Raw genomic sequence first — 14422 nt, 5'->3', positions numbered from 1 at the left:
TCCCCAGCCTCTTTGTGTGTCTCCCCCCCCAATTTTTTTGCGTGTCTTCCCCCCCCCCCCCCCCCCATCCCCCCAGCCTCTTTCTGTGGCGCATTTTGTGTCTTTTTCCATGCGATATATACTTAGATATATAGCAACACATAACCATACAGGCACTCAGTCACAGAGATATGCAGGCACACAATCAACAAATACAGGCCCACAGCCATACAATCTACACATAAAGGTACAATGTCATACAAACACAGACATACAGACATGCAAAGAAACATACAGACACTGTCAGACAGACACATGCATACAAAGACATGCATACACAGGCATACAGAGCAGGGCGGATCCAGAGCCTATTCTCAGGAATGGCACTGGTAGTGAGTTTTAGTGGCTGTAATCAAAAAGTTAGGGGATGTAGCAGGGGGCTAGGGGCTGTAGTTGAGGGTACGGGCTGTAATTATGGGGTTAGGAAATGTAGTGAGGGGATAGGGGCTGAAGTAGGTTGATGGCTACAATTTGGGAACTGGGAAGTGGTGTGGTTGATATGGATTGCAATTGGGGGACATGGGGCTGAGGGAGGGGCACAGGGCTGAGTAGGGGACAGGGGCTGAGTAAGGGGACAGGGCTGAGTAAGGAGACAGGTGCTAGGGAAGAGGGACAGGGGCTGGGGAAGAGAGTCAAGGGTTGGAGAGGGGGGACAGGGGCTGAGAGGGGGGACAGGGGCTGAGAGGAGGGGATGGGGATTGAGGGGGGTTCATGGCTGAGAGGGGGGCAGGGGCTGAGGAGAGGGACAGGGGATGGGGATCGGGACACGGGCTGGGGAGGGAGACAGGGGCTGGATAAGGGGACAGGGGCTGGTTAAGGCGACAGGGGCTAAGTGGGAGACATGGCTGAGGGGGGGACAGGTCTGAGGAAGGGGACAAGGGCTGAGGAAGGGGACAAGGGCTGAGGAAGGGGGATAAAAAAAAACTAAAGTGTATTTTCCCCACTCCCTGAGACTTACCTTGGGCCAGGGAGGGGTGGGACAGGATCTGTAGCCTGCAGTCAGTGAAGTCGGCCGGCCTCATCTGAAGATGTAAGGAGGAGTGGGCATGACTTTCTCTGCTCTTCTCCCAGACTCCCCTGGTCCTGGGAGAAGAGCAGTGGAAGTCACGCCCCCTCCTCCTGACATCACCAGGATAGGCCCGCCGACTCCACTGGCTGCAAGCTGACAGGTGAGTTTAAAAAAATCTGAGTCCCCAGCCAGAGGCAGGGGATTCAGATTTTTGCACCCCCCTGCTCTGGCGCCCTAAGGCAGCTGCTTGTGCCACCTTATGGACGCACCGGCCCTGCTCTGAATGGAGAAGCTGGACGTTCCCTTTAGAGATGCATTGATTCCCCATAGATTGATGATTGATGGGAAAGCATTGGATTGGCTAAGAACATCAAGATTGATGATCTCAGTCATGGAGGTGATGTGGAATTATTAAAAATTATTATTGTACTTGTATTGAATTATTGTACTAACTCCATTTTAACTTTATACTGTGACTTCCTCCTCCATTTTGTCCCCCTAACCTGACTCCTTCAATCCTCCATTTTGTCCTCATGACTTAACTTGTTCATTTTAAAACTACCTTACGTGACTGAACTTCTCAACCCAATTAGTATAGTAGACAAAGACTGTGTTTCCTGCAAGGACAAGCACCAGGAGGTGCTGGCTACTCCTTAAACCTTGCTGGCTACTCCTTAGAACTTGTAAGATAATGTAGTTTGAAGGCCACGAGAACACAGTAGTAATGAAATGTTCTATTCATAAGAGACCTTGCACCTGGACATGAAGCCTGATATCATTGACCGTGTAAAATGACGCTCAAGACCCCCTTATCCCCACCCGTGTCCAGAATAATCCCACCTCTGATGGGTGGGCACGGGACTAACCTCTTAATTTTTCGAACCAATAGGTAAGACACTAACCCCTTAACAATTAATCCAATTGATGATGTTTATTTGCTGATATTCTAATAATCAATGATGACGCAAAATGCCTCTTAAAAGGGCCTGCGCGCCCGCTTTTACTCCACTTGCCAATAAACTTTCTCGAAGTTATTTTAACCTGAACCTTGTGTGTCAGACTTAATTACTTCAGCGTATATACGCAATTTAATTTTATTGATTTGGACAGGAACAGATAGACATTTGAACATTTTGGTTTACTTTCAAAAAGTACCATAACAATCTTGGCGCCCAACGTGGGGCATCGGGCTATGTCCGGCCGGTGAGCCGTCCTAAGGAAGACAAGGGTGGACGGAGGAATCCGGGGGGAAGGAAAGGAGATTGATCACCTCCAGGTACACGGTAGAGACTTCTGCAGAGCCACCGGTATGTTCCGGCCCCTTTGATTGACCCGTCCACGTGTCTGTGACTGCTTCCCGGGAGGACATCAAAGACAGGTAATATCTTGCCCGGTGCCTCGTTACTCACTTGTTTACCTGCATTTTAGTCTATCTGTTGCCTGGGTGTGTCTGAATTGTTTGCCTGTTTCCCCATTTTGGGATAAAGGGGGGCGGACCTGAGGGGACTTGCCTGGGTCTTCAGTATATCTGTCTATCTGTTTGTATTTTACCCCTTTTGGGATAAAGGGGGGTTGACCTGTGGATGTGTTCCTGGGGGTCTTCTGTTGCCTGTTTACTTCTTTTAGGAGCCTCGTGGCTGTGGCTGTATGGAAAAAGAAGTTTGTGGAACTGTGGGATCTGTGTAGAATCATAGTTTCCTGTGATCCAATTTTGTGTCACTTTGATAGCCTAGCTAGCTTCACTGTGCGCTTTCGGACCATCCAGCTCTAGTTGAGTTGGGGACGTCCTGACCCGGACCATCCAGCTCTAGTTGAGTTGGGGACGTCCTGACCCGGACCATCCAGCTCTAGTTGAGTTGGGGACGTCCTGACCCGGACCATCCAGCTCTAGTTGAGTTGGGGACGTCCTGACCCGGACCCTTCGGCTCTAGTTGAGTTGAAGGTCCACTGATTATTTAATTGTGGTAGGAGACTTAGCCTTGTGGCAGGGGACTCAGTTTCCTGGGGGGATTCAGGCAGGCATTGCTTGTTTTCCGCATCACGTGGTAGTGAGACTTATAAAGTGGGTTTTATAGGGGCACTACGGGAGTGAGGGTGGCGCGGCCACTTTAAGTGGACTGCTGTGACGAGGGAGGCTAGAAAGGATTTCGGACCGGTGTTAGCTGTTATCCTTGGCCGCTAGTAGTGAGACTTGAGGAAGTCATTCTCCGAGCGGGGACACTACGAGGTTGAGGGAGGTGACTTTGGAGTAAGCACATGTAAAAGGAAAGGGATTATTGTTGATTTCATTCGAACTGTAATGCATGCATTGTATTTCAACTGTATTGTTGTCCTGTTTGTTTAATAGGAGTCTTATGAACTCCTGTGTCTGTCTCTAAGAATTTTCCTTGCCTTTCATCTTTTCTGTACTTCCTATATTATTATACTATCCACTCCCATTCCTCTTAAAAGAGAAGTGATTGGTCACACACTTCTCACCTCGCTCCAATCCGTGTCTACCACCCCGGGTAGGCGGATTCAGTGACTAGTCTACGTTTTGGGAAGACGCATCTGAGAAAGTCCCACGGTTCTCAGGTGGCAGTCGAGCATTGTAGACGTTCTTGTTCAGTTTTCTCTCTCTCTCTCTATATCTAGGACGCTGGTATAGGGGTAGGGGGATTATGGGGCAGGATTTGGGTAAGCCCAGTAAGGGCTGGTTAGCATGTGATTTGGTAGAAAACAGAGAGGGTGAGGAGATGGTTAAAGGTGTTGTAAAGATTGCAAAAGTATGTAAAATTACTGTACCAACGGGTGGAAGATTGCAACCAGAAAGTTGGCGTAAGTTACTGGCAGAAATGAAAGGCAAGCTTACAGATAATGGTTTATTAAAGACTGCTGAAGCATGGTACAGAGTAGCGAAGGCTATTCAGCTAGAAGGTTGGGTTGAGGAAGAAATAAATCACAAAGGTGTGAAATTGTTTGTGTATCATAATAATTGTGTTACTGGGGTTTACCCTCAGCCAGCGCCCCAAAATGGCGCCCAGGGGATATTTATCCCCAAGGTTCAATCAGCTATAAGTGATAGTCAGCTGACTATGTTCCCCACTCCCAATCCTCCCAATACCCTTCCCATCACCTCCCCTGTCTGCCCGGTCCTGAATTCTGACGGATCTTTCTTTTCCCCTTCCCCGTCTCTAACATTCCCATCATCCTCATCCATCCCTACGCTACCTACTGTACCTTCCCCTAACATTTCATCTGCCATTCCTTCCCTACGCTCCCTCTCCGTTCATGATCCCCTCCCCTCCTCATCCGCCCAGCTAACCACCTCTTCCACCCTCACCCCGGCTCCTCCCCCTACACCCACCCCTACCAATCCCTCTCCGTCCCCTCCCATCTCCACCCCAGTCCAATACCCCACCTCCTTCCCCTCCCCAGCCTGGCCCTACCCCTTCCCGTATCCCATGACCCTGCCCTATCCCGGATATCCACTACCCCTTCCCCAAGCCACTCCCCAGGTTCCGGTCATGCCCAGTCCGACACAGTCTGCTCCGGATGTGCCCACATCCAACATGGCCGCCACTTCTTCCCTTAACCCCAATACAATACCCTTTCCGGCCACTAATATGGCGGCCCCCAGTACAGCCCTGATGCCGGTAATTCCCGGTGACTACCTATCCCCCGGTTATGACTCGCTAGCCACCCCCGCATCTGGGACCCCCGCTCATCCTCCGGTCCTGTCACCTTACCCGGGCCCTGCACGAAAGAAAGCTCAGATCATAGAATTAGATGAGAGAGATGAGGATAGTTCATCCCAGGACTCGTCGGAGGCTGCAGGAGCCGCTGCAGGAGCCTCAACTCATCGTTCCATCGATGATCCCTTTGGACACAAGGGCCGGGGTGAACGGACCCCTCCTAAATATGTTGCCTTTAACCCCACTCAAGCTAGCGCATTAATGAAATCGCTCCCTGACCCAGAAAAACAGCCTATGCCTTTTTACCGAGGGATAGTTCAAATTCAAAAGACCTATTCCGCCGCATGGCGTGATTTGCTGAGCATTTGTGCTATTAAAGCAGGGGATGCATACTGGCCGAGCATGGCCCGTCACCTCAGTACAGATCTGCTTTCCAGTGATGTTGATTACCCCTCCGGGGTAACCTTTTGCACCCAATTAAGAGAATGGGCTAAAGACAAACTTGCAGATCAGGCTGCTGGCCTCACTGATGTTATTCAAGATAAAGGAGAATCAGTAGAAAGGTTCCATGCAAGACTGTATCAAATGTTTACAGATTTAGGATTTGATCTTACTGACAAAATTCATTCACAAATGCTGTCAGGTGCGTTTGTCCAAGGTGTTAAAGACTCTATACGTAAGGGAATCATTGCTGCACGCCCTGAATATAAGGTTGTTCCCCTGGATACCCTGCTTTTAGTTGCTAGAGGTTTGGAATCTGTTCAGACCCCAAGGAGACCCAATCCAGCTCCCCTCATGGTGGCCCGCGCTACCCCCATCACCTCTGGCACCAAGGGAGTCAAGTTAGAGGATGTAATTTGTTTTAATTGTGGGGCTCAGGGACACTACAGAAGTGACTGTCCGGAACCTAAAAGGGAACCAGGGGCACCCAAAAAGTTCTCCAAGCCTGCCCCAGGCCCCAAGACCGAGAAAAAGGTTCCAATTGTTGAAGAACCAGATGATTAGGAAGCTGGCAAGCCTGTGTCTGTAACCCCTGTAATGCCACAGTGACTTTGCCCATTGAAGGCCACCCTACCACATTTCTTGTTGACACAGGTGCAGCCCGTAGTGTTCTGCGAGAACAAGACCTGCCAGACCCATCTTTTCTGTCAAATATTGATGTCTCTTGTGTTGGAGTGGATGGCCAGCCGAGACATAGCCCTCTAACAACTCCACTACGAGTTGGTTCTAGCCTGCTCGCTCGCTTTGTAGTATCCTCCACATGCCCAATTAACCTGTTAGGTGCTGATGTTCTCTCACGCCTGCAAGCATCCATCACCTTTACCCCGGATGGACAGGTAGAAATGTTTACACCTCTATCTGTATCAGACACTTCAGCCCTGTGCTCCTTGCCTCTGATGCTGCATTTAGAAAAGCCCCGTGAGGAAGCAGCAGAATTAAGGTCTAATTTCCCAGAGGAATTAAAAACACAGGTGCCCGCCAAGTTATGGTCCTCAGGCCCAGAGGACATAGGTCACCTAAATGTTCCCCCTGTGGTGGTGAAGCTCATTCCAGGAGCTAAGCTACCAAGAAAACCACAATATCCCTTAAAACCAGCACAGTCTGCTGCCATTTCTATCCACATCAAGGCACTCTTAGAGAAGGGTGCCCTGGTAAAATGTAAATCTGAATGCAACACCCCATTATTTCCTGTGAAAAAGAAAACTCCAAAGGGTGAGCCAGAGAAGTACAGGATGGTCCAGGATCTCCGTGCTGTCAATGAAGCTACCGTCCTGGATACCCCTCTTGTACCAAATCCCCATACTCTGCTCTCTGGAGTCCCACCATCTGCAAAATTCTTCACAGTCATTGACCTGGCCAATGCCTTTTTCAGTGTCCCCCTGGACCCTTCCTGTCAATACCTGTTTGCTTTCACTCATGAGATGCAACAGTATACCTGGACCGTCATGCCCCAAGGGGCACAAAATTCTCCAAGTCAATTTGCAAAGGCCATGGGTACCATCCTTGATCCGTGGCAAGCCGAGCACCCAGAAGTTGTTCTGCTCCAGTATGTGGATGATTTGTTACTCTGTGGAGCTGATATACCCACTACTGAAAATTGCTCAATTAGTCTCCTTTGCTATTTGGCAGAACAAGGATGCAAAGCTTCGCTCATCAAGCTACAATTCTGCCAACCTTCAGTAATTTTCCTCGGGCATTGCCTATCTCAAGGTACCAGACATCTTACTCGGGACCGGGTGAGAGCTGTGCTGGACATTCCGCCTCCAAGGACTTCAAAGTCTCTTCATGCCTTCCTAGGCCTCATTTCCTACTGCAGAGCATGGATCCCAGAAGCCTCTCTGCTTATGCAACCTCTCTATGATGCTCTTAAGTCTGACCCATTCTGTCTGACCAATGAAGCTCTGGACAATTTCAATGCTCTCAAACGTGCCATTGCTTCTGCTCCTGCTTTGGGCCTACCTGACTACTCCAAACCTTTCAAATTATATGTCTCTGAAAGTCAAGGCCATGCAACAGGAGTTCTCACCCAAACTAATGACTTAAGAGGCCGCCAGAGGCCTATTGGATATTTCTCATGTCAACTGGACATTGTGGCCAGAGGGACTCCTTCCTGTCTCAGGGCTGTTTTTGCTGCGAGAGAACTCATAGAAAGAACCTCAGACCTGGTCCTTGGCCACCCTCTGGTTGTTTTGGCCCCTCATGACATTTCTGCTATTATCAACCAAGTCCAGCTCAAGCACGTGTCTCCAGCCAGACACCTGCGCCTACAGTGTCATCTTCTTTTGCCTGACAACATTTCCATCCAAAGATGTCAAGTGCTTAATCCGTCCACTCTTCTTCCACTCCCTGAGGGGGGTATCTATTATGGATTTATCACAGATGAAACCTACATCTACCTGCTCTGTGGATGTATCAAGAAAGTCATGCATCCACATTTGTCATTTTATGAAGATGAGACACCTCTTTGTGAAGGCCCGGATTACGCCTTCTGCACCATGTGGTACAAGCCGAACATTACTCCTGAACCTTGCTATGAAGATGAGCTTTACCACTGGACCGATGTAAAGCTCACTGCACAAGACTTCTATTGTGACTCTGAAGGCAATAGCATGGTCTTGGTCCAGCTACCTCAACAACTTAACTACCTTTACCGTCATTGGGATACCGCTATCCCACATATTCCTGTTACCAAGTTGAAGACAAGGTCATGGAATGATCTTGGGCCCATGGCAAAACTATGGGCCACCATGAATGAAGAACAGCTACAGGAAAATGGTATTGTCAAATACCCAACAACTGACCTTCTAGAAGCATGGCCACGCCATTTCCTGGAAAAGGAATTTCAAGATCTGGTCATAAAGAATGATTATGACCCAGAAACACCTCATGACTGTTTTGAACAGATGAAAATGGAAACAGTGCACTTACCAACTGTGCATGAGAATCCATTACCAGATCCGGATTTTACCCTGTTTGTGGACGGTTCAAGATATGCTGATGAAGAAGGAAGATACCATACAGGATATGCCGTAACCACAACAGATGAAGTTATCAAATCATCATCCTTACCGCCAGCAATGTCTGCGCAAGAAGCTGAATTACAGGCTCTGACCTCAGCATGCAAAATTTCCGAAGGAAAACGTGCCAACGTCTATACAGATTCAAGATATGCTCTGGGTGTGGCACACGACTTCGGCCTAATTTGGAAGACAAGAGGATTCCTTACCACCGCCGGTACACCAGTCAAGCACAGCACTGCAATCAAGGAGCTAATGGATGACCTCCTACTCCCAAAGAGGTGGCCGTTTTAAAAGTCAAGGCCCATGGGAAATTGGATACAGATGAAGCAAAGGGCAACCATTTGGCTGATCAGGCTGCTAAGCTAGCGGCCAGGGATCTGCAGGAAGTGGACGAAGAAGTGTCCGGACAAGAAGAAGAAGAAGTTCCTATTTTTGCTCTGCAAACTCTTCCTACTGATTTACGAATTTTGCGAGAACAGCAAGCTGCAGTCACTCCTGAGGAAATCCAGAAATGGAAAAAGAAAGGAGCTGTCCAAAAGGACGGAATATATTACAACAACTCCAAATTGTGTCTTCCCAGAAATTTATACCCAGCAGTGGTCCAATGGGCACATGGGCCTGCACACCTGTCAAAAGAACTGATGGCCGCCCTCATACAGAAGTATTATGAAGCACCTGGAATTACAACATTGATCAGCAACTTCTGTAAAGCCTGTGTCATTTGTGCAAAATGCAATCCAGGAAGACCAGTCAAGGTGCCTGCAAAACACCTGGCAAAGCCCATGTACCCCTTCCAGCGAATTCAAATTGACCACATCCAAATGCCCAAGAGTGGGCCCCATGAATATGCACTAGTCATAGTGGACATGTTCTCAGGATGGCCAGAGGCATACCCAGTGGCCAATATCACTGCAAAAACAACCGCAAGACGCCTACTTACCGAGATAGTATGTAGGTTCGGACTTCCAGAAGTCATTGAAAGTGACCAAGGCCCAGCCTTTACAGCAACAGTGACTAAAGAAATTTGGACTGCTCTAGGGGTGACTCTAGCCTTCCACACCCCTTACCACCCACAAAGTAGTGGTAAAGTGGAGCGCATGAATGGCACTCTAAAAACCAGAATGTTAAAAATGTCACAAGAAACAAAAATGCCCTGGCCAGAAAGCCTGCCAATAGCTTTATTTAGCGTTAGGCACACACCTAGAGGGAAGCATTCACTGTCCCCATATGAAGTTCTATTTGGGACAGCACCCAGACTAGGTTGTTATTATCCGCAACAGTTGCAGCTCCAATCAGATGTTTTAGTAGATTATGTAACTGAACTTGCAAGTGCCTTAAACAAAATACATGCCCAAGTTTTCTCTTCAATTCCAGATCCCGAATTGGATACAGGTTCCCATAACCTGCTTCCCGGAGATTGGGTCCTGGTCAAGAAGTTTGTGCGGAAAAATACCCTGGAACCAAGATTTGACGGTCCATTCCAAGTTCTTCTGATTACCGCAACCTCCGTCAAACTGGCCGGTAGGCCAAATTGGATCCACGCTTCCCACTGCAAGAAATCTCCTGCCCCAGAGGAAGCGAGTACCGCACAAACATGTATCTCTGGTACACCTTCTCCCTAATTAGCCTTATAAAGGCCCAGCAAGTAGCCATTACCAAAGATATTAGTGGGTACACCTTCTGGTATAATTCATCGTGCACCCAGGTGGCTACTTATACCTTTGATTACTGTGATATTGTAGAATGCCCATTTCCCACACCACAAATCCAGAGCATCTATAGAGATATCCCTCATTCGAAAGACCCATATGTTTGTGTAGTTGACAAGCAATGGGGGCACAATTGTGACCATTGGGGGGCGGCGGGATGGAATGCCGGGCCTGCCTGGGGTTACAAACCAAAAAGTGCCGTAGCTAAAGTAGATGATCATGGTAGATCTCTTCTCCAGAGAATGACTTTGAGAAAGCCTGGGGGGAGTACACCAATGAAATTAATCCTTAACATTGAGCATCCAAGCCCAACAGATGCAGACCAGTATGTGATGGGAATGTATTGGAAAAAGGGTTCCTACCAAAAATTAGGGCATTTCTACCTCAAAGATATGTGCAACTCTTCTGAGTGGCAAGGGGCCACCCATATGGTCCCTAACCCATTAAAACCTCATATCCAGACCTTTCAAGACATGATGGCCATTGCTAACCCCACCTTTGAAGATACCATGGCCACTGAAACAGGTTTTAATGATGTAAACCTATGGTTAGAATGGATGAAATATAATGCTAATAAGCATAATAGAACTGCATGTTATGTGTGTGGCGGTGCCCGGCCTCACCTGGGTACTGTGCCTTTAATCCTGCCAGTAGATATAGAAGAATGTGTTTTAAGCCTTTTTGCCTATCACCATAATTTTAACAGGTCCATATGTATTGCATGGACAAAAGAGTATCCTCTCCTAACCCAGGATGTCAAACCCCCAGATGGTATTACTGTGTATAAAGGTAACTACACTTGTTATGCTAATTACGATGGAATAGGTAAATTCTTGGGTAACTTCTCTAAGGGGTATTGTGCTACCTACAGAAATGTCTCTATGGACTTGTTGCAGTTTCACACCAGGTCATTAGGGGATATTTACTGGTTGTGTGGGGATTTACAGCTAAGATCCAGAATGGACAGGCAGTGGTGGGGGGAGTGTACTCTAGCTAAAGCTATTATGCCTATACATATCATCTCTGACACACACCTCGTCACCCATGGGTCCAAACACACTAAGGTTAAACGTGACGCCCTAGTGAAAGGAAGTTTTGATCCTCATGTGTATATTGATGCCATTGGAGTGCCTAGGGGGTGCCCAATGAGTTTAAAGCAAGGGATGAAGTTGCTGCAGGATTTGAATCAATTTTTACCATAGTTACCGCAAACAAGAATTTAAATTGGATAAATTACATTTATTATAACCAACAGCGTTTTGTTAATTACACTAGAGACGCCCTCCAGGGGTTGGCCGAACAGTTGCAGGCCACATCCCAAATGGCCTTCCAGAATAGAATGGCCCTAGATATGATCTTAGCCGAAAAAGGAGGGGTTTGTAAAATTTTGCCCGACACCATGACATGTTGTACCTACATCCCAGAAAACACAGGCCCTAATGGTAAAGTTACATTAGCCATAGAAAAATTAAATGACCTGTCTGAAGAGTTAAAAAGGAATTCTGGGATAAAAGATCCCTGGGAAAGATGGTTTGGTTGGATGACAGGATGGCAAAAGGCTTTAATGCAGATTGGTATGGCTATACTAATTTTCCTTTTTATTTTTGCTCTTCTCTTTTGTTGTATCCTCCCCTGTCTGAGAAAATCCCTCATGAAGACTGTTGACCAAGCGGCACCCACTTCCACCCATCTCGAAGTTGATGACCAAGAATCCCAAGACATCAATTCACCCTGTCTGCCGCTGCAAACATTCCCTTTTGTTGATAAAGTGCAGGAATTCTAGGAAGGGACTAGCTTAGGGATAGCATCTGTCAGTGAATGGTAAAGGCCCCGTGTGGAGAAGTGGTGGGTTAGCTGCCGTGGGACACCCATGGGTGTGAAGTGTTCGAGAGCCATACTGACGGATGAGTTAGCCTATTAGGATCAGCTCTAGGGACAGACTTGCACTTTGCATTAACACCTAGATAGCGGCCACGGGGTTTCTGTGCCTTTGGGTTAACACGTCTTCTGATACTAACATAATAAAGTTTTATCTCTTAGAATCTAACATTTCATAGGGGGGACTGATGTGGAATTATTAAAAATTATTATTGTACTTGTATTGAATTATTGTACTAACTCCATTTTAACTTTATACTGTGACTTCCTCCTCCATTTTGTCCCCCTAACCTGACTCCTTCAATCCTCCATTTTGTCCTCATGACTTAACTTGTTCATTTTAAAACTACCTTACGTGACTGAACTTCTCAACCCAATTAGTATAGTAGACAAAGACTGTGTTTCCTGCAAGGACAAGCACCAGGAGGTGCTGGCTACTCCTTAAACCTTGCTGGCTACTCCTTAGAACTTGTAAGATAATGTAGTTTGAAGGCCACGAGAACACAGTAGTAATGAAATGTTCTATTCATAAGAGACCTTGCACCTGGACATGAAGCCTGATATCATTGACCGTGTAAAATGACGCTCAAGACCCCCTTATCCCCACCCGTGTCCAGAATAATCCCACCTCTGATGGGTGGGCACGGGACTAACCTCTTAATTTTTCGAACCAATAGGTAAGACACTAACCCCTTAACAATTAATCCAATTGATGATGTTTATTTGCTGATATTCTAATAATCAATGATGACGCAAAATGCCTCTTAAAAGGGCCTGCGCGCCCGCTTTTACTCCACTTGCCAATAAACTTTCTCGAAGTTATTTTAACCTGAACCTTGTGTGTCAGACTTAATTACTTCAGCGTATATACGCAATTTAATTTTATTGATTTGGACAGGAACAGATAGACATTTGAACATTTTGGTTTACTTTCAAAAAGTACCATAACAGAGGCAGGGCCAGCTGCTGCTAGACTACTATGGCAATGGAGAAAATGTATGTATTATACCTTTTTACTCTTTTCAGGGAGGGAGATGAGGGGGAAACCTAACAGGTAGTCCCACACTATAGTGTTAGAAAAACATTTTTGTATTCCTAACACTGTAGTGTTCCTTTAAGCAAAACAATGAAGAATGAGCAAGACCACACTATACATTTCAAATAGTTAATTCAGTACTTGATTCTTAAATAAAGATTTAGTGATCTAGAAAACCATGCCTATCAGATAAGTAGAGGGTAAAGTGGAAGGTAAAGAGAGAAACCTGGCCATATAATATATAAATTATTGTTATTATAATAAATTATGCGTCAACTGCCATTTAAATTAATAAGGTGAACTTGTAAAGAAATTGTGCCAAGCATCATGTTAGATTAATTTTACTTTCTTTCACCTGTGTTATGTGTTGTGTTGTCCACATGAGAGCTCGTATAAAAACCTGTAGACCCAGCTTGTGATGTAGGACGGGTACTCATTTCAGTTCCTGTAAGAGAGTTCAGAACAGACCAGGTTATAATCCACTCCCAAGAGAGGTTGTATACAATGTGCATGGGCATAGTCAAATATTCACATATTTAGTAACAACAATATAGTCATCACTGGCCCTCCCAAATATAACTAAGAAATTTATGAATTGGAGATCTTGACTTTTTTTCTATAATTCCACCATATGTTATACAGAGTTTCTCCATGACATTTATTTTCTGAAATTATTCAGAAACGTGCATAAGCATAACAATGACCCTACACTTTATCAGCGGAAATGAAACTCCAGACAAAAACGCCAGCCTTCTTCACTAAAGTAACCTTTGGGTTGGAGACCTTCTAACTGTTAATGCTTACACCTACCTCACGGATATCATGATCCATGCAGGGAATGACTGAGGTGTAGCACTCAGAGAACATGGTGAAGTGGCTAATGTGTGTAGCACCCAACCCTGCAGGACTTGCCATAAGCAGAGGTAGCATTTCTGGATGATCGCTTCTCACCCACCCTACCCCACATCACACCCTCCCCATGGTAACCACTACAATTATAGATAGCTCAAATTACCTAGCTTTTCTGTTAAACCAATTATGTCCACCAAGCCCTCCAAATCCAAAATAGCTTTACTCACACAATACCTCTTTAACCCTTAACCCCTTAAGGACACATGACAAGGATAGGTCTTCTAATAAGGTACCCTGATGTGGGTTTCCCATACTTAGGATACCAAATTATGGCGCTATTTAGTAGAATTTTTTTTTTTGGGGGGGGGGGGGGGGGGGGGATTTTTCTCCTGTTGTGCTGGGCATGTAAAGTAATGCCCTCTGACTTTGAAAACCACTATATTGGTTTGGCAGCAATTTTTACCAGCACACCAGTTTGCTAAAGGTTTGAATTTGTCCTTTTCTTTAACCCCTGCCTGACACGTCATGCCTGACACGTCATGATTCCCTTTAATTCCAGAAGTTTGGTCCTTAACGGGTTAAAGGAACACTATAGTCACCTAAATTACTTTAGCTAAATAAAGCAGTTTTAGTGTATAGATCATTCCCCTGCAATTTCACTGCTCAATTCACTGTCATTTAGGAGTTAAATCACTTTGTTTCTG

General features: G+C 46.2%; 1 protein-coding gene across 1 annotated transcript in view; it reads right to left on the bottom strand.

Moving 5' to 3' along the window:
• The window catches only part of CIST1 (colon, intestine and stomach enriched 1), an 88248-nt gene that overhangs the window by 9198 nt on the left and 64628 nt on the right, over positions 1-14422 (bottom strand). Inside the window, exon 6 of the mRNA XM_063455595.1 lies at positions 13222-13311. Coding sequence (XP_063311665.1) covers positions 13222-13311 — 90 coding nt within the window. The remainder of the gene's footprint in view (positions 1-13221; positions 13312-14422) is intronic.

The sequence above is a fragment of the Pelobates fuscus genome, chromosome 5, assembly GCF_036172605.1.
Source record: "Pelobates fuscus isolate aPelFus1 chromosome 5, aPelFus1.pri, whole genome shotgun sequence".
NCBI lineage: Eukaryota > Metazoa > Chordata > Amphibia > Anura > Pelobatidae > Pelobates > Pelobates fuscus.
This window is presented reverse-complemented; position numbering and strand designations above follow the sequence as displayed.